This window comes from Anabrus simplex, chromosome 1 (assembly GCF_040414725.1).
Source record: "Anabrus simplex isolate iqAnaSimp1 chromosome 1, ASM4041472v1, whole genome shotgun sequence".
In the NCBI taxonomy this organism is placed as follows: Eukaryota; Metazoa; Arthropoda; class Insecta; order Orthoptera; family Tettigoniidae; genus Anabrus; species Anabrus simplex.
Genome location: NC_090265.1, coordinates 715,421,079 through 715,442,142, shown reverse-complemented (window position 1 = coordinate 715,442,142; position 21,064 = coordinate 715,421,079). Strand labels below are relative to the sequence as shown.

At 39.0% G+C, this 21,064-nt stretch overlaps 1 protein-coding gene across 2 annotated transcripts in view; it reads right to left on the bottom strand.

The window, feature by feature from the left end:
• Ntan1 (N-terminal amidohydrolase 1) overlaps window positions 1-21,064 on the bottom strand; it is a 303,749-nt gene that overhangs the window by 39,323 nt on the left and 243,362 nt on the right. For both annotated transcript variants that reach the window (XM_067146204.2, XM_067146196.2), the window contains one exon: window positions 5,994-6,181. In XM_067146204.2, the coding sequence (XP_067002305.1) occupies window positions 5,994-6,180 (187 nt within the window). In that variant the 5' untranslated portion in view covers window position 6,181. The remainder of the gene's footprint in view (window positions 1-5,993; window positions 6,182-21,064) is intronic.

Sequence of the window (21,064 nt, the reverse complement as noted above, 5' to 3'; positions counted from 1 at the left end):
GTATAATATTATAGTTAAATTTCAACTTCAGTTCAGAGAGGATGGTTGCAAATTGTAATTCCTCTTAAAACAATAACAACCACCACCACCACTTGGTGCTCTAACTATTCAGACTAGCCTAGCTGAGTGGCTCAGACAGTTGAAGCGGTGGCCTTCTGACCCCAACCATGGTATTTGAAGGTGCTCAAATACTTCAGCCTCGTGTCAGTACATTTACTGGCATGTAAAAGAACTCCTGTAGGACTATATGCCGGAACCTCAGCACCTCCGAAAATCATAAAAGTAGTTAGTGGGACATAAAGCAAATAACATTATTATTATTGTATCGCGAGGGTACAAACACCTTGTACAAGCGCCTTGTAAAACACCATCTTCAACATCTTGTGCAAAAAGTTTGGACTTTTCTCCACAGATGTCTCTACTAAAAACAACTGATGTCATGCCCTCTAGTGTGAAGAGGAACTATTAAAATTCTAAAGTAATTTGTTATTTTAAGGTTTACTACACTGAGTTGATTACCCTTTGTTTTTGGTATGATAAAGTTGACAAAACTTCGATTTCTTCCCGCCAACTTAAGATGTTGCCAATAGTATATTTAATTTCAACCAATTATCGTTTTCTTGCACACATTTAATTATCCAATAAAAATTGGGGTTGTGTCGGCCCTTAGCCCGGATCTCTCTAGAACCTTCCTCTCGGGTATAAAAGCTGGCAAATTTTCGAGCTACCTTGTCTTCTTGATCGTCAAGTTTACTGAGTGTGTGCTAACAGTGGAGGCAGGAGCATCTCGCCCTTCATCAAGCAGTCCTGCGCAGTAAGGTAATGGCAGCCATGTAATAACTAGGTGATAGCCTCTGAAAGATAGCACTTAAGAATGTAACCTTAAATTTCTTATCTTCAATAATGTAAACTTAGCCGAAATCCTGGAATAGAGAGCATCACACTCTCTCGAGTTCCCTATCAACTTGTATTTGAGGAGACTATGTTTTTGTAACCATTTTCTGTCTGTAGTTTTGTAACTTAAAATTCCTCCACCTAGTCACCTCAGAAGTATAGGATTAGCCTCTGTAACGTCGGGCAGTGAGCCCAACTAGGGTTTTAAACTTCTAAGTGTAAGTTTCAAAGAGTGCAAGTGTCTGCCTCTGCAGCATTTTGATTTTTGGGCCAATAACTTTAACCTGTGTTTTTTTCCTCCCACTAGGGCCTCGTAGAATGAGTATTCGATACTCCTGTTAAACTGTTAAGAGTTAAGACAGTGAATTATTTTTTAATTGTAACATGTAGGCTGTGCCTCGAGAGGCCTGAAGAGTGTAAATTTTAATGAGCAAATATGCTCTGGTTGTTGAAGGTTGCCGTGATAAGGCAGTAAAGGTACAAGGTTTGGAGCGTAGTCTCCTAGATATTTCCCCAGAGCACAGACATTCTATTTTGTAGAGATGTTAGTATACTTTGTAAATGAAATTGGGAGACCTGTCTCCTTGAGTATTGAGTGGATGGAGCAATATTGCTCAAGTAACATTTGTAAAATTGGGAGCTTTAAGCTCAGATGATTAATAGACAAATTTTATTGATTTTATGATTTCTCCTACTTTGTATTTAAACGACTGTACCTGTTCTGTCGCTGAGCAACATCTTTTGTTAAAAATTAACTTCTGAAAGAACAAAAACTAGCCCAAAAGAAATATAACTAATTTTAAAACTTTTAATTAGTATTTTGATTGTAACAGATAGACCCATTCATGCCCGCACCTTCTTTCACCTCTGTCCACCACGGAATCTCCTTAACAATTATTATTCATTCATTCATTCATTCATTCATTCATTCATTCATTCATTCATTCATATAATTTTTGCCCTTATGGACAGTGTTTGAACTCTAATATCTCATGATGACACAATTTTCACTTCTTTCCCTTCTTCCTCTTCTCTTCCCAAAATCTCATCCTTTGGCTGTGCTCCTATTTCCTTTGTTCTGTCCACAATGTTCCTGACTTCTTCTCATTTACTATAAATTTTGTATTCCTAATTTTGTTTCTGAATTCTTTTCTGTCTCCTATCATTTGCCTGTTGATCCCCATCTGCCTTAAGTCTTCCTCTATTTCATGATATCAATTTGTTTTACTGCTTAAACTGTTTACTACATCAAAGATTTTCTTTGTAAGTCTGTTGTTGTCCATTCTCTGTATGTGCTCATAGAAAGTTAGTCTGCATTTCCTGATCATGTCTGTGAGTCTGTCAGTGTGCTGGTACAGCTCTTTGGTAGGTTGTTTCATCTATATGCCATCTCTGTGTATTGGTCCAAATATTTTCCTGATAATTTTACATTCTATTTTGCCTGTCTCTATGATACCTGATGCTCCAATTGTGGTTGTTTCTGATGCATACAATGCTTCTGGTAATACAACTGTTTTGTAGTGTCTAAGTTTGGCCTGTCTTGATATGCTTTTATTATAATGTGACCATGCGAGTTTGTATGCTTTCTGGAGTTTTTCCGTTCGTTCTATGTTAGACGCCTTGTTTGATCCTCCCTATTTGTATGTATTCCCCTAAATATTTGAATTTTTAAGACTATTTTTCTGAACGGTCAGCGTACTGGCCTTCGGTTCAGAGGTCCCGGGTTCGATTCCCGGCCGGGTTGGGGATTTTAACCTTAACTGGTTAATTCCAATGGCCCGGGGGCTGGGTGTATGTGTTGTCTTCATCATCATTTCATCCTCATCACGACGCGCAGGTCGCCTACAGGTGTCAAATAGAAAGACCTGCACCTGGCGAGCCGAACCCGTTCTGGGATATCCCGGCACTAAAAGCCATACGACATTTCATACAGATCCATATACAGTATGCATGGTGTGCACATTGTTGTTCTGTCGTTCCATGTAATGGGTCTTCTCGTAAGATATCTGTAGACCTGTTTTGGCAGCTATTTCATGCAAGCGTTTCAGTGCTTCCTTTGAGTCCTGTGTATTATTTCCGAGTATGGCTATGTCATCTGCAAATGCCAGATATTTTATGACTGTTTCAGTTTCACGTGTTCCTTGCAGCTGTATTCCTGTAACTTGTTCCTCCCACTGCTTGATAATTTTGTCTAACACCATGTTGAACAAGATTGGTGAGAGCCTGTCTCCTTGTCGGATACCTGTGTGTATCTGGAAGGGTTCCGAAATTTCTCCCATGAACTTGATCTTGGAGGTAGTGCCTGTAAGCGTCTGTTGTATAAGTGCTCTGGTTTTTCTGTCAATCCCATATTCTTCAAGTACATCAAAGAGCATCTGTCTGTCTATGGAGTCATACACTTTTTTTAAGTCTACAAAGATAACTACAGTGTTTCTTGTTTGTCTGAATTTCAAAAGTGTTCTCAAGTTCCAGATCTGTTCGATGCATGATCTCCGTTTTCTGAAGCCTGCCCGGTATTCCCCTATTTGTGGATAATCTGCTTGTGGTTCTAGCCTGTTTAATAGCACCTTAGAAAAAATTTTGTACGGAACTGATACTAGCGAAATACCTCAGTAATTATTTGGATCTGACTTATCACCCTTTTTATGTAATGGATGGATTAATGCACATCTCGATTCCTCTGGCACTTTCTCTGTGACCCAAATTTCTGTGATAATCTTCTGGATTTTTTTGGTGATGTTTTCATCTTGGAGCTTCCAGATCTCTGTGATTATACCATCCTCTCTTGCAGTTCTGTTATTTTTCATTTGTTTTATAATTTCCTCTATCTCTTCTATTGTGGGTGGATTAGGATCGGGGTTGGATGTAGTTTTTTCGAATGTTAGTTTTTCTGTGGGTTTCTTGCAATTAAAAAGTTTATCAAAGTATTGTTTGGGAATTCTGACATCACATTAGTCTAGAAAATATCCATTCTTGAATCAAACTTTATGTAGTCTCCACAAGCTTCAAGATATTAGATTGTCTGTTTTGACCATGACCCCCATTACAGCAGAGTCATAGGCGCAAGTCAGACTGCTATGAAGATATTCACAAAACGGTACATGATTTACCTAGAAATTATTATGAACAATAGTGGTAAAATTACAGCCGGACGTGATTCCTATATCAAGGACTTTGACTCTCACTGCTTATGTAAAGAAAGAAATGCACAATAAAACATTTATTTGTGGTATTATCCAGAGAAGGATGGACAGGACCGAGTAGTAAGGAAAATAAAACCATAGTTGAAGAAACAAAACTTCGTATGTCACAATGATCTTTTTATCTATAATTTCCTCAAGACTGGCTATACCTCCCAGCCACATAAGGATCAGGTCCATCACAACAATTTTCACTGTGTTCATTTTCCAATTAGATACATTTCCAACTTCTTTGAAATCACTTAAGGACTAGGTGGTGGTGGTGGTGGTGATTATTGTTTTAAGAGGAAGTACAACTAGGCAACCATCCTCTATATAACACTAATCAGAGGGAAAAAATGGAAGGGGTCCGACACTTCGAAAAATGAAGGTATCGGCCAAAGGAAGACAAGGGCCACGAAGGGCGTGAAAAATGAACCTTTGTGTAGCACACTGTAGGAGTGTATGTTTGCACGAAGTATTCACATACTCCTATAGTGTATTGTATTTAACATTCATTTTCCTTTACACTTTTACATAGGAAAATAAACACAAAGAACATTGTTCTGATGGACTACATATCCGTATGGTGGTTGGGAGACGTGACCAGTCTTAAGAGATGTAGTGGATAGGAAGAGGATTGTCAGATACACAGTACTGTTTGTTCACGTAGACATAAGTAGAGGAAATTAGCTTAATTTAGTACAGTGTCTAAGAATGGAAAAACTGTTATAACATTGCCATTGATGCTTTCACAGCCCATACTTATAGACATGATACTGTATAGGCTTTTGGGCTTATGCCATGTCAAGAAAATAAGGTGAAATTCTTTACGTTTTGCAGAGAACTGTGCTCCGCATCATCAGAAAAAAATCTTGACTGTCCACGAGAAAGGCTTCTTAAACAATGAACTTTTGAAATTTAGACATTGTAATAGAAGTAGAAATGGTACGTTCATTCGTCACCAGATGGCTCCCCGGATGCAGCACAGCGCTAGCATTCGAAATGGAAGAACATACCATTTCTACTTCTATTATAACGTCTAAATTTCAAAAGTTTATTGTTTAAAAAGCCTTTCACAAAGTTCGACAGCTGCAGTCGCTTAAGTGTGGCCAGTATCCAGTATTCGGGAGATAGTGGGTTTGAAACCCACTGTTGGCAGCCCTGAAGATGCTTTTCCGTGGTTTCCCATTTCACACCAGGCAAATGCTGGGGCTGTACCATAATTAAGGCCACAGCTGCTTCCTTCACACTCCTAGCCCCTTCCTGTCTCATGGTCGCTATAAGACCTATCTGTGTCGGTGCGACGTAAAAAAAAAAGCCTTTCTCGTGGACAGTCGAGATTTTCTTCTGATGACGCAGAGCACAGTTCTCTGCGAAACGACATGGCATAAGCCCAAAAGCCTATACAGTATCATGTCTATTATAACATTTAAAAAAATAAAGTGGAGAGTGCACTAGAACCAACAACAGAAGATGAAATAGGCAAGGACACATGACTGGAGTGAGAGGAATAGGGTCGTCTCATTGTGAACAGCTCCCTTTGCTAGGCAGACAACTTAAAATTTGAAATAGGACGAATTTGTCAAGGAATATTTGACTAGGAATACTACCACAGGTGTTCTGAATTAATATTTAAGAAAATTTCAGAAAATGCTAGTTGCAGTGACTTCTTCTCACAGAATACTTCATTGTTAGGATATGAATCTCTGATGTCCAATGATTCTTACATTATTTTAGTTAGCTGGAAAAAAAAAATATTTCTGCAACTAAGTGACAGAAGACAAAGGAGAATATTCTTTCTGCATAATGTTTTCGTAAAATCTCTCAATTATGGACCTCACATCTTCCTGCAAGTGTGTGCACGAGGATGGGGAAGATGTTACAAACAACACAAAATGAGCAGGATGTAATACTGACTGTCGTGGGGCACGGTGACAGCCAACTCCCGCTGCTGCACGTAGAGCAGGCCGACGGGTCCCACCACCTTGGTAGGAACGCTGAGCAGTTGTGAGACTGTGTCCTTGTAGATGGGGTGGTTCTGGAACAAAGTATGGCTGTCAGGAGGTGGGTCCTCCTGAAGGACCCCACTCAGCACCAAGACCATCCTGCAACACAACATACAGTACTCATTATATTGTCATTTGGATCACTCAATATTAGCAAAACCTGAGAGGGAATAAAAGGAAGAATTACAATGGGGGGCCTTTCAGAAACTAGTCATATCTACTAAAAATAAATATATAACCTAATAAAAAAAGTATGTATTTGATTCTAAATTCACGAAAATATTACATATGAATCCCGGCCGGTGGACATGATCGTTAAGACGTCAAGTCCGTATGGTGTGAGTCCCGCTGCCAAAAAAAAATTGACCATCAGAATGTTGGCTTGCAAGGTAGGAGATGTGGTGGGATACAGTTCGAAATATTTCTACACTGTTTGTATGGAGTGAAGGTATATGACGCTGCTGATGGTGATTCGTCCGTTGGATGGGGATGTTAAGTCTTGAGCAGACCCCTGGGTGCTGTTCGACAAGAGTAGGCTATATGCCGACACTGGGTTTCACCCTCTCCCTCCACACACAATTTATTTCATCTCATTAACTCCTCTGACCAGGTTGACACCAGGAAGGGCATTCAGTCCTAAAATCTTGCTACGAAGATTCATCTCACTCTTCACACCCACTGAAGAATGGAAACCTCGTATGTGTGGAGAACTTCATCAAACAAGACCAACCAAGCAATATCTTAACTCGAAACAAATTTTCAACGTATTAAGCACAAAACAAAAATGGCCTAAGGGCCACTTGCACCCACACTACAGTGTGATGGTAGTAATGCCAGATATATAACTTAGATCCTATCGAACAGAACAAATATAATCAGAGTTGGGAAGTAAGAGTACCTAGGTAAAAGTAATCTAATTATTTATAACGGTTACATTCTTAGTAAATTTTATTCGTAATTGTTAGTTTTACAAAATGTAATTTTTACTTGTAATTTACTTCTTGAAATAAAATAGTAATCGTAACATTCTAGTAATCGATATACATAGCACAGAAGCAGAAATGTGAAAAAAATAAATGATGATGAACAAAACCTTTTCAGTTTTATTACAGCAAAACAAGTGTCCCCGTGGAGCGTCTTTTCAGTAGTTGCAAAGATGTACTACCCCTTAAGACATCGAGGATCAGCGATGAGAATTTTAAGAAACAATTAATTTGTTAGGAGTTGATCTTGGTCTGTCCTATTCTTCATGTGTATTTATTTCTCTATTATTCGAAATTCGGTTACACGACTTTCTCGTTTTTTCAAGGCAAAGGTTTCTTCCCTTGAAGCAAAAGATACTCTGTAACTCGAATTTTACGGAGCTCGATAGCTGCAGTCGCTTAATTCCGGCCAGTGTCCAGTATTCGGGAAATAGTAGGTTCGAACGCCACTATCGGCAGCCCTGAAGATGGTTTTCCGTGGTTTCCCATTTTCACACCAGGCAAAAGCTGGGGCTGTACCTTAATTAAGGCCACGGCCGATTCCTTCCCACTCCTAGCCATTTCCTGTCCCATCGTCGCCATAAGACCTATTTGAGTCGTGCGACGTAAAGCAACTAGCAACTCGAATTTTATACAACATTAACTGTCCAATGCAGCATTTGTGGTTTGCGAGGAACAATTAACAAGTAAAGAAAGGTAAAGAAAGGATTACAGTGATGCTGGGAGCTAATATGACGGGACCCGGAAAACAAACTTCTAGTGATCGGAAAATCGGTGAAGCGTCGATGTTTCTCTAGTGTGAATTCATTACCAATCACGAAAGCAACCCCGGAGGTCGTGGATGACAAGCTCCATTTACGAATCTTGGCTGCGTTTTTAACTGTGAAGCTGATCTTTGAAGCTTGAATAAATGTGGATCATGACGTTATAGTGCCAAGCCTGCTACGGATACCGTCTACGCTGCTGCCGAGCAAGAAGAAGAGGTAAAATAAGAAAATGATTGCCAACTAGTAGAGTTGGAGCTGCCTTCTCCTGTCCCGTCAACAGACCAGGCGTTAAGTGCAGTGGCTATTGTTCGAACCTATATACTGAGTCAGTCGAATATGATGACAGTGTTTTCACAGCAATAAATGTTGAAAAGTATGTGGAAGAAAAGAAGGTTTAAAAAAAAAAAACAGAATAGATTAACAGATTTTTTCCAAAGGTGTTAATGGAGATAGAATGCAGCGAAACAAGAAACATGTCTTCTAAAGAGTTACTATAATAAGGATTATAATTAAGGTGAATACGAGTTTGTTAGTATATTTTTAAATACCGTACTGTTAAAAATACTGTATTCATTACAAGCCCGGGGATACATATGATTGAATTATGCTAATAATAATAATAATAATAATAATTTCGTGTGGCTATTTCTTGCCGAGTTCAGCCTTTGTAAGGCAGGGTGGGCGGCATCTGCCATGTGTAGGTAACTGCGTGTTATTGTGGTGGAGGATAGTGTTATGTGTGGTGTGTGAGTTGCAGAGATGTTGGGGACAGCACAAACACCCAGCCCCCGAGCCATCGGAATTAACCAATGAAGGTTAAAATCTCCGACCCGGCCGGGAATCGAACCCAGGACCCTCTGAACCGAAGGCCAGTACACTGACCATTCAGCCAACTAGTCGAACTATACATGTTCAAAGACGGTATTCTCTATATCTCGAAATTTCGATAACTCGAAATAAAATTTAGCTCCCGAGTCCCGAGCATCGGACCTTAATGCAGCTATCGATATCAGCTAAAATGGCGCCCCGATCGTTTTGTTCAAATGTAAATATGAGTATGTGCGAAGCATCTGTTTAGTTCTTTCTGTTGCTTTGGTTTGATTAGGAAACGTTAGTGTAGTGATGTTTTTATTAAAATTTGGTTTTAAAACTATTTTGATATATTAGGAAGTGTCGATCGTATTGCATGTCTGCATGTAATTCATATTACAGTAGATGCACTTGTATTCAGATCAAGTGTACTATATGCATCGTAGTTACAAGTAACATATTAGGGTACATTAAAACATTCGATGATAAATTTGTCAATAGAGAGGATGTGTTCCGTGTACTCGATGAGCTGTTTATTTTATTTTATTTTATTATTATTATTATTTTTATTTTTTTTCGGATAAGGACAAAACTCTGTGCTGTTACCAATCCTAGTACATTTCTCAACTACTATACCTTTTGAGGCTTTAAAAGTGATGTTATAAAAAGTGAAAAAGCTATTCATTTTATCTGTGAATGAAGATTATATTCTCTTTGTTAAAATTAGAGGACAAGGTATCATAGAGTGTCACAGAACATAGGCTATTTACGATGCCAACGATTTGGGTGTTAGAGTGCTTTATACGAAAATGCACATGCTACCAGAGAACTTCAAATTGATTCTCCTATTGATTATCTGAAGTGAAACAGATGTAGCAGTTTGGTGGATCATTATCAGAATCATTGTTATGAAAGAATTGAAATTCGCGACAAGGTTATGTTTCTAACAAATTTCTTGAACGAGGTAGGCTATTATATTTATATTTAAAAACGTACAGTAATAGAAAAATCATTCAAATAAATGTATTTCTAAAACAAGTACGGATTTATATGAAGAGGAATTACGGTCAGGAATAATTTACCAAGGGTGCCCCCTACTATATAAACACCAATTAGATACATTTCCAACTTCTTTGAAATCACTTAAGGACTAGGTGGTGGTGGTGGTGGTGATTATTGTTTTAAGAGGAAGTACAACTAGGCAACCATCCTCTATATAACACTAATCAGAGGGAAAAAATGGAAGGGGTCCGACACTTCGAAAAATGAAGGTATCGGCCAAAGGAAGACAAGGGCCACGAAGGGCGTGAAAATGAAAGACACCCTAGCCCTCGCGAACCTAATAGCGTCGGGGTCGGAAAAGAACAAGAGTTGACCAAGAGAGGTCGGATAGGATAGATGAAAGTGAGGAGCCTGGCACAAGTAAGTGGAAGCAACGCCAGGACTCAGCTGAGGGCCCCGTGGTCGCCAACCCACGCTCCAAAGTTCAGAGCCCCTGGGGGCTTAAGGACTAGGTAGACAATTGATACGTAATCTACCACTTGGACGATAGCCCTAAATTCGGATCATTGATGATTGATTAATTAATTGATTGAATTGAAACGCATCAAATATTCCTCCAGGACTGTTATTTTAGAATGCAATCCTATATTACGGTTCCTTTACCCTTCTAGTTCACAGAAAATATTTATATTTTGAATGATCTAAATATAGGCTGTTTCTAGATAGTATTATTGGTCTATTACCCAAAGTAAAGTATTCTGTTCGTTATTATTGACAGCTTAGCAATTCAATACAATAATCAAAAGGTTATGTTTATGTATCAGAGGTGTGTTTACATTGAACCTATGCGTCGGCCATTTTGTTTTGTATTAAGGTCTGATGATATCGAAGTTCCACTGTAAATGCAAAATCTCCGGGCTGAGTAGCTCGGACGGTAGAGTGCTGCCCTTCTGAGCCCAACTTAGCAGGTTCGATCCTGGCTCAGTTGCCGGTGGTGTTTGAAGGTGCTAAAAGACGTCAGCCTCGTGTCGGCAGGTTTATTGGCACGTTAAGAAGAACTCCCCGGGACAAAATTCTGGCACCCCGAAACTCCGAAAACCGTGAAAGTGGGACTTACAGTAAAATTAATAGCATTATTAAATGGAAAACGCTAAACGTCAAAACTAAACATATGGAAAAAGATAATTTGGAAAGTTCCACGTTCATGTTTAGTCTCACCTAGCGATGACAGCCACTTAATGTATCTATGCTTAAAAAAAAAAACAAATAAAATGAAGTAATATACAATCGAAATCGCTTATAACGACTTCGAAGAGACCGACAATCGACGGTCGTTATAACCGATATTCGCTCAAACAGTTTTGTTTTGTTGCTAAAAATATTTGTGTGTTTTAGGCTGCACACTTACTTGGTTAATTAACAGATTGGAGTTAAAACTTCAAAAAACTTAACTGAAATAAATACGGCATTTACAGTACATTACAGTCGAAACTCGATATCTCGAACCTCCATTACTCGAATTTTCAGTATCTTGAAATAATTTCAATTTCCCGGCCGTTTATCCTATTCTTCACGTGCATTTATTTCTCTATTACTCGAAATTCGATTACACGAATTTCTCGATTTCTCGAACCAAACATTTCCTCCCTTGAAGCAAAAAATAATCTAACTCGAATTTTGTGCAACATTAACCTATCTACTGTAAGTAAAAATTCTTCAATATATTTGTGCTCAGATATGCTGACACGTTTGATTTTTTTAAAATCTTAATTCAGTGTGATACACACACTTCCTTCGTGATGCTGACATGTGCTTCTCCATTTTCTAATTCGCCATATTATGTGTGATTTTTCTTCTTTCGTTTTATTATGCGACATTTTTACAGCGATGCTTGGCTTGACTCTTTAACAAACAGATTACAATAATAAGCGTTACACTGTCAGCAATCACCAAATACTTAAACAAAAATCAATATTCGACGTTCGTTATAGCCGACATACATTTCTCCAGAAATGTGATCAAAATGCGTCGTTTTATACGATATGTCGCAATAAGCGACGTCGTACTAAGCGATTTTTTTAAAAAATACGGTGTTTATATAGGATATGAACGGGACAAGTAGATTTCGGCGTTATATCCAATACTTCGTTAAAAGAGATGTCGCAATAAACGGTTTCGACGGTTTCCTTTTCCTTGTTAACTTTTATTTTTTGGCTTGGAGCTGGAATAATGCAAATAAGCGATTTCCTTTAAGACTAACGTTCTCTAAATTTACTGATCACTTTAAAAAAGTAATTTGTAATCGTAATTGAGTAAAATATTTCTCAAGTAATGCCTGTAATCGAGCCTAATTACTTTTTTCTTGTACTCTTCCCGTCACTGGTGTTTACCTAGGTTGCTGTGAGATAACATGCGTGATGAGCTCATTCACTCGAAGAAACAGGCAGGTTAAATCGGGAGGGCAGGACAGTCGAGAGTGGGAAGGTTAGTATGTAGCCTACAGTAGAGCGGGGTGGGATAGAGTAAGGTGAGATGGATTGGAGAACAAGCACTGATGATGCCAGAAAAATATTAATATGTACCGGAAACAAAAAACCTGAGTATGCAGGAGAATGACGAAACAATCCAGTATGATCGGAAAAAATCGCACTTCTACATTTTCTCCGCTACACGGAACAGCAGAGAATCATGGATATGTTTTTGAGCTTAAAAGACGAGAGAACGAGTACAGATTCTTTGGTTGTCCCCTCTTAGTAGCATTATACGACATGCAAGGGATACGGATAAATGCACCCTTTGACTCCACCCACAGGGGGAGATAAACAGTTCACCGAGCGAATAGACCGTGCGGTTAGGGGCACGCAGCTGTGGGCTTGCATTCGGGAGACAGTGGGTTCGAGCCCCACTGTCGGCAGCCCTGAAGATGGATTTCCGTGGTTTCCACATCAGGCAAATGCTGGGGTTGTACGTTTTTTAAAGGCCACGGCCGCGTCCTTCCCACTCGTAGCCCTTTCCAACCCCATCGTGTCGATGCGACGTAAAGCAAACGGTAAAATTAAAATATATATAAAACGAGTTCCAATAAGTCGAAAGAATAAATCGAATTAGTGTATCCACTAAAGAATTGTGAGAAAACGAAACGACATTCCAGACCTCGTAAATATAATACTAATCCTATTATTATTATTATTATTATTATTATTATTATTATTATTATTATTATTATTATTATTATTTCTTCGTTATGCCCAACTAAAGAGCACGATTGAACTTATTTAGCTGATGTCGTTGCCTTTTTTCTTCTTCCAATATCTCTTCATCTTCTCGCTGTGGCTTTTCTTGCGATCTTCTGGCCAAGTTTTGTCGGTGGTAGTGCTTCGATGATGTTTAAAGCGGTGATTGTTGACTAACTTTCTGAACTTACATCTGTCTAACACAATGTCATCTGTGATGTCTATTTCCTGAAAATCTTTTCCAACTTCGAGGAGCTATTTTTTATTTATTTTTAATTTCATTGATAGGACTAGGTTCGGAATTCTTTTGGCCAATCTCTGAATACGCATTCTGAGAATATGTCCATAAAATTTCAAACGTCTTTTCCTAAATGTGTCTGAGATTTTCTATGAGTGTTGGTACAGGTCATGAGATTTCCTTATCATCCAAATTCCCCCTGGTCCCAAAAAAAATTTCCTTAAGATTTTTTCTTTCTTGCTTTTCTACATTTTTAATCAATAAACTGCCCCCAATGATCAGTGTCTGATGCATATAGTGCTTCAGGCTTTATTACAGTGTTATAATGCCTTAATTTTGCATTTCAGGATATAGATTTTTTATTGTATTAGCTCCAATACTACTCTATATTCTTCTTCTTCTTATTATTATTATTATTATTATTATTATATTTATTATTATTATTATTATTATTATTATTATTATTATCCAGCACTGTGGTGTAGAGGTAAAGTGCCTGTCTCTTACCCCAAGGACCTGGGTTCGTTTCCCGACAAGTTTTAATTCTGGACTGAGGAGTGGAACGAGGTTCACTTCATACGGGATATTCTCAAGCTCTTGGTTACAGCAAGAAAGCGCACAGTGAGATGACGCTACTGACCTAGTGTACGTAGACGTACAGTACAGTTACAGTACAATGGTGTCGGGATATTGACGACGATAATTCCAGATAGACCAGAAATACAGTTGAACATTGATATTACCGAGCTCGATAGCTGCAGTCGCTTAAGTGCGGCCAGTATCCAGTATTCGGGAGATAGTAGGTTCGAACCCCACTGTCGGCAGCCCTGAAAATGGTTTTCCGTGGTTTCCCATTTTCACACCAGGCAAATGCTGGGGCTGTACCTTAATTAAGGCCACGGGCGCTTCCTTCCCACTCCTAGCCCTTCCCTGTCCCATCGTCGCCATAAGACCTATCTGTGTCGTTGCGACGTAAAGCAACTAGCAAAATAAATAAATAAATAAATAAATAAATAAATAAATAAATAAATAAATAAATAAAATGATATCTCGAACCTCCATTACTCGAATTTTCAGTATTTCGAAGTAACTTAAATTTTCCGGCCATTTGTCATATTCCTAACGCGTATTTTTTTCTCAATTACTCGAAATTCGGTTACACAAATATGTCGATTTCTCGAAGCAAACATGTCATCTAACTCGAATTTTGTAGAACAATAACTGTGCAATACGACATTTGTGGTTTGTGAGGAACAGCTCCCAAATAAAGAAAGGGTTACAGTGATGCTGGAAGCTAATATGACGGGTACTGGAAAATCGGCGAAGCCTCGCAGTTTCTCGGGTGTGAATTAATTACCGGTCACGTACGAAAGCAACTCCCGAAGTCGCGAATGATAAGGTTCGTTTATGAATCTCGGCTACGTGGTATTGACGAGACGTTACAACGTGAGTAGTATAATAGGCGGATTCGGCCGCCACCAACACCACAGCCAGAGGCCTCCCAGAGGTCTCCTCCACCACCCGCGGGAAATTTGAATTTGTAAATAAAGCCACGTGCTTTTTGACAGCTATCATCGGCAACAACGCATCGCTAACCTCAGTACTGCCATCTTCACGGGCCTAAACCTCAGTAGTACCAACTTAACCTAACCAGCGCGAGATTTGAATTTGTAAACAAATCCACGTGTTTTTTGACAGACAACAACGCATCGCTAACCTCAGTACTGCCATCTTGACGGGCCTAAACCTCAGTAGTACCAACTTAACCTAACTAGCGTGAGATAAACAAATCCACGTGCTTTTTTGACAGCTGTCATCCGCCATCTTTAAACTACAGAGCACCGTGCTGCCCTCTTTATCGCAGTAGCTGCAAATTCGTCACCTGTCATCGGCAGTGCTGCCATCTTGGCGGGCCTAAACCTTAGTGCTACCAACTTAACCTCACTAGCGTGAGATAAACAAAATCCACGTGCTTTTTGACAGCTGTCATCCGCCATCTTTAATCTATAGAGCACAGTGCTGCCCTATTTAGCTACTTACCTTTGAAATGTGGTGGCGGATAATTTGAAAAATGCTTTTTGATAGCAGCCATCTTTAATCGACAGAGCACCGTGCTGCACTCTGGTGACAGACAATTCCACGTGACAGCAGCCATATTTAATCAAGAGAGCACAGGGCTGCACTCTATGTGGTGGCGGCCAATTTCACATGCTCTTGTTTGGAAACAAAGCCACGTGCTTTTTTTGACAGCTACCATCCGCCATCTTTAATCAAGACAGCATCGTGCTGCACTCTCTAGTTGAAATGTGGTGGCGGCAAATTCTACGTTCTCTTGTTTGGAAACAAACCTATGCGCTTTTTTTGACAGCTAGCATCCGCCATCTTTAATCCAGAGAGCACCGTGCTGCAGCTACCATCCGCCATCTTTAATCCAGAGAGCACCGTGCTGCACTCTCTAGTTGAAATGTGGTGGCGGCAAATTCTACATTCTCTTGTTTGGAAACAAACCTATGCGCTTTTTTGACAGCTATCATCCGCCATCTTTAATCCAGAGAGAAGAGTGCCGCACTCTTTAGTTGAAATGTGGTGGTGGCAAATTCTACGCGCTCTACAAACTCATGTGCTTTTCTGACAGCTGTCATTCGCCATCTTTAATCCAGAGAGAACAGTGCTGCACTCTATGTGGTGGCGGCAAATTCCACGTGCTCTTGTTTGGAAACAAATTCTACGTGCTCTTCAGCTATTATCCACCATCTTTAATCAAGAGAGCACCCTGCTGCCCTCTTTGTGGTGGCGGATAATTTGAAAAATTCTTTTTTGACAAGCAGCCATCTTTAATCCAGAGAGAACAGTGCTGCCCTCTTTAGCTACTTACCTTTGAGGCGGTTAATTTGAAAAATTCTATTTGACAAGCTGCCATCTTTAATGAAAAGAGCATCGTGCTGCTATCTTGCGGGTAATTTTTACGTCACAGCTGTCATCCACCATCTTGCATTGCTAACCTTAGTGCTGCCCTCTTTAGCTACTTACCTTTGAAAAAAAATCTATTTGACAAGCTGTCACCCGCCATCTTGCATCGCAAACCTCAGTGCTGCACTCTTTAGTTGAAATGTGGTGGCGGATAATTTGAAAAATCTTTATGACAAGCAGCCATCTTTAATCCAGAGAGAACAGTGATGCCATCTTTAGTTACCGCTATCTTACATCGCTTACCTCGGTGCTGCACTCTTTAGTTGAAATGTGGTGGCGGTTAATTCGAACAAGTTTAATCACGCATCGGGAAAGCTAGAGTAAGCACGTGCTGCAGTGATGACGTCATCATGCATGTTTAGACTTGTCCGTTTTCTTAAGAGTAAGTCGGTGTAAAGGAATGTAGTGGCGGTAAATTCGAACAAGTTTAATCATACATCGGGAAAGCTAGAATAAGCACGTGCTGCAGTGATGACGTCATTTTGCATGTTTAGACCTGATCGTGTTGGTTCATTTTAAGCAATTCTATTTGATATTTTGTGTTGCCTAGGCCATCTATGACAGCTGATGGCAGAGCTGTTGAGGATCCAACAAGCTTTAGGGCTGAAGACTGAACATACATTACATACATACATACATACATACATATTTGATATTTTGTTATGCGGTCTCCACAGAAATGATTCGGAGGCTTCGTATAACCACAATAAAACAACAAGACAACATTTCTGAAAAAAAAAAACTATAGACAGGAGGTCTCGATTCTTAAGCGACACTAAACTGTCCAGGCTTAGTCTCAGACGCTCTAGCCTTAACTTGAGTTGAAGTCCACATGAAGTCGGCGTACCGTATTTAAAACTGAACAGTCGAAACCGCCTGTAACGACATCGAAGTCACCGCCAATTAACGGTCGTTATAGGCTATAGTCGCACAAACCCGTGTTTTGTTGTTGCTAAAAATGTCGTATTTGTAAGTTGCGACATCATTGTTGGATGCGCTAGCGAGTGGTTGACTGTTCCAAGAGCTCTGTGTTATCTCAGTGATAAAGTAGTTGATAATTGTAGAAATTAACCAAATTTTGTGTGTGTGTGATACATTTAGCTCCACAAATAATTGTGTTTAGTGTTTATTTGTAGTAATCTGCGATTAGTGGCATTTATTTACAGTTTCCACACTGAGTAGCTCCGTAGGCGTTCGCTAGATTACAACCGGTAATTTAGGTCTGCTTGAAAGAAGAAATATATCTTTCTTTTTAATAGTATTATTAAAATATCAATAGGTTTGTTGATAAAAATACGGTACTTACAAAGACGGGATATTAAAAAGAGTCGTAACTTCGGCAGCGGTTATATCTATTACTGCAGGCATTTGACAGGGTATTTCACATAGCAGTTCAACGGTCCCACCTATCACGAAGGTAATAACTTCTTTTAATAACGCGATACTGTTGTAAATTTTGTTTAAAGAAAGGATTTCAACAGAACAGACAGTATTTCACTGGCGAAATAATTAACAGTCGTAATTGTTATTGATTATTGTCGCTCTTCTTATTCAAATATTGGCATTGTTGGCTACAGTCTGTGAACAAAGGGTGTAGTGTATCAAGGAAATATAAACAAAAATCAGCTGATTCTAGTATTCCGATCATTGTAGTTCTGAATAGGCAGTTAAAGTATCCGTAATTTATATTTCACACCCTCGACATTTCAGTATTTATGAGCGGTTAGCTAATAATCAAGTTCCTACATTCCAATAACTGCAATTCAAGTCGCTGGCGTAGTTTAGACAGAAATACGTTTGAGAAATTATTGTAAACAACCTCATATTTTTCAACATTTAAGGACACTTTTACTCACCGTCCCGCGGAGTAGGGAAAATATTAGTAATCCACCATCTGTAAAGATCACATAACCGCATTTCAATTGAGAATTGTAGTGTAGATACAGTATATTAGATAGTATCTTGCCTGCTAAATTCGTGTGTACTTTTGTGCAAACGGCAGGTTTCATTTCTATTACAGCATAGTAGGACAAAGTAGTACTAATATTAATCTGTATACGTGTTTAACTTTGTTGGTAATCTTTGAGTACCGGTACCGTACCTACCGGTAGTTCTTGCGAATATCTAAATTTAGGCCTAATTGGAATTTTCATTTCTATTGTGCTTAGTAAGAAGCTAGGATACGTCCGAACGTAGTTTTAACATTATTGTAGTGTAGTATAGTAACTTATTAGAAATTAGAGTGCCTATTCTATAATTTTGAGTAGTTTTGCGAATTTCGAACTTTAATGGTAATTTTAGGTTTCTGTTTTTGCTTGGTAATAACCTGTTGTAATTAGAATACGTCTGAACGTAGTTTAAAATTATTGTAGTGTATTGTAGTATCTGTACTTAGTCTGAACGTAGTTTAAAATTATTGTAGTGTATTATAGCATCTTATTAGAATAGTGTGTTTATTCTATTACTGTGAAATATTTGTATAGTATAGTACCGTTTCTGTGGTATCTGTAGTAACTCTCTTACCGTACTTGAATTCTGTTGTAATTCGGGTAGATTTAACTGCAGTTAAGAATTGAGTAATTCTTGTGTATTATTCTCTGTTTCCAGTAATTAACAGCAATTTTCGTCGTTTTAGCGTGTTGTAGTAATAAAAATAGTACAATTAAGTAGTAATGTAGTGTGGTAGTAGCCTATATTAAATAACTTACTGTCGTGTGTTCTTTGTGAACTAACCTAGACAATATTTCTTTTCTTTCATTTTTATTTTGCACAGAACAAGTTATCTTATTTTTCCTTTTCTTTTCATTATTTAGTAAAAAATGCCTAAGCAGTGCGAGTGTAGGAACTGTGGGTGTGGCCAGGTATTAAGGAGTATGTTGGAGAGCTTGAGGGAGATAATTAGGATACTCTCAGAGGACAGGAAGGAAAGTAGGCCTCCAAACTATGTACAGGATACAGTAGGTGAAATAGACGGATTGGAAGCAGTGGCGAAGCGTGAACTAAGTAAGGAGGTAGACAGAGATTTTTTTTATTTAAACTATTTCAATCATATTATAAATGGAGTTTTATTTTCGACGAATGCAAATCTGTATTCAGTATTATATTAATGACTCTGACACTAAGCCCTATAACAACCTATAATCCTACGTGCACTCCTTTTATTTTTAAATATGGAGTAAATAGGCAGCGGGAGTTGTCAAATACATACATTTAGAATAAAAGAATAGCAACATATTTCATTGGTACGTAGATTCAATAAGAGAAATAAGAAATAAATATATTTTTGTACAAGCCCCCTTGAACAATATTCTTGTAAATGAGTTCAATCCGCCTGTCCTACATTTCAGCAAATATGTCTTTTACTCTCGTTTTGAAGTGAGGCGTGTTACTGTGTTACTAATATGCCACAGCAGTTCCTTCTCTATATCTAGAGTTCCCAAGTTGGACAGTCTCCGGTTGGTCATCGAAGTCCTTAAATAGAGTTTAATTCGTTTGAAGGCACTCATAGCGCTTCACTATAATAATAATAATAATAATAATAATAATAATAATAATAATAATAATAATAATAATAATAATAATGGCGTGTGGCCTGGTGCAGGTTTTCCAATTTGACACCGTATAGGCGACCTGCGGGTCTGTGAGGAGGGGGCCCTACCTATGATCAATTCTAATTATGAATATGGCACACACACTCAGCCCCCAGCCATTGGAATTAACCAATTAAGTTTTAAATCCCCGACCCGGCCGGGAATCGAACTCGGGACCCTCTGGATTGGCGGCCAACGCATTCACTAGAAACTGACGTTAACGGAATATACAGCATCAAGTTAAGCAATTTTGTTGTTTCCGTATGTACACTCTGGAGTTCATTATTAAGAATGTAAGCCGATACGTGTTGGGGTTATAATACCATAACTAATATCTGCAGGCAAGAAAATGCATGTACACGCGAGCACAGAAATGGTGTCCCGGTATAAACAAAGCGTGGTATACCCCCACCTCCACGCTTAACGCATTGCTGCAGGTAGACAGCCCGCTACAAGACTGCTGTGATTGAAACGGGCACAGTGGTGGATGTATAGCAATAAACACACTGTGCCTTCAGCACTACCCGTTCACTCCCTCCCCACCTTTTCGGTACTGGAGTGGCCTTCGACACTACCCTCTTCACTCCCTCACCTCCTTTTCTGTACTGGAGTGGGGCAGTGTTGATTGTTTACGTCGGGACACCATTTTTGTGCTTGCATGTACTTGAAGGGTTTTGATGCTGTCATTCATTTATTAGGTGTAACTCTGCTATACTTCGTATTTGAAAATTATTATATTTTTAGACGTGTCTTATAATAAAGTAAATTCAAATTAACTACATTAAAAGCATGTCTGAGATGGTAGCCAATAAGAACACCATCATAACCGAGATCCAAATACTAACCAATGAGAACAAGAAGAGACGCTGGTAAGTCTGTCTACTGGGCGGAGAAATCTCGCTATAGGAAAGTCATAGTTCCACGGTCAGTACCTACAGATAGCGTTAGTGTTGCTCTATCTGGAACCTTTGAAAATCAAATGAAACGTACAAAAAATGGACAGCGTCCACTTTCGCCTACGTGCTTCGTGTAACTAACGCGAGCCCTAGTATTGCCGAAGTGAGATGAAAATAAGTAAAGCGGGGAATACAATAATGTCACGAATGTGGATATACAGTAGTTAATGTTTTAAAAACTAATTGAATTAACTAGACAATATTTCGTTCACAAAATATTAAGGGTACACGCTGTCTACCCTGTCTCCCCTGACGCTTCGCCCCTGATTGGAAGGAAATGGGGGAATTGTGGAAGACAGGTGGTCTAATGTGTTAAGGGGAAGGAGATTGCAGGCCAAGTGCTCCATTCAGGATCAAAATTCAGAACAGGTGTCGGTGACAAATCGGTACGAGTCACTGCAGGTAGAACAACCGAGGGAAGATGAGGAACAAG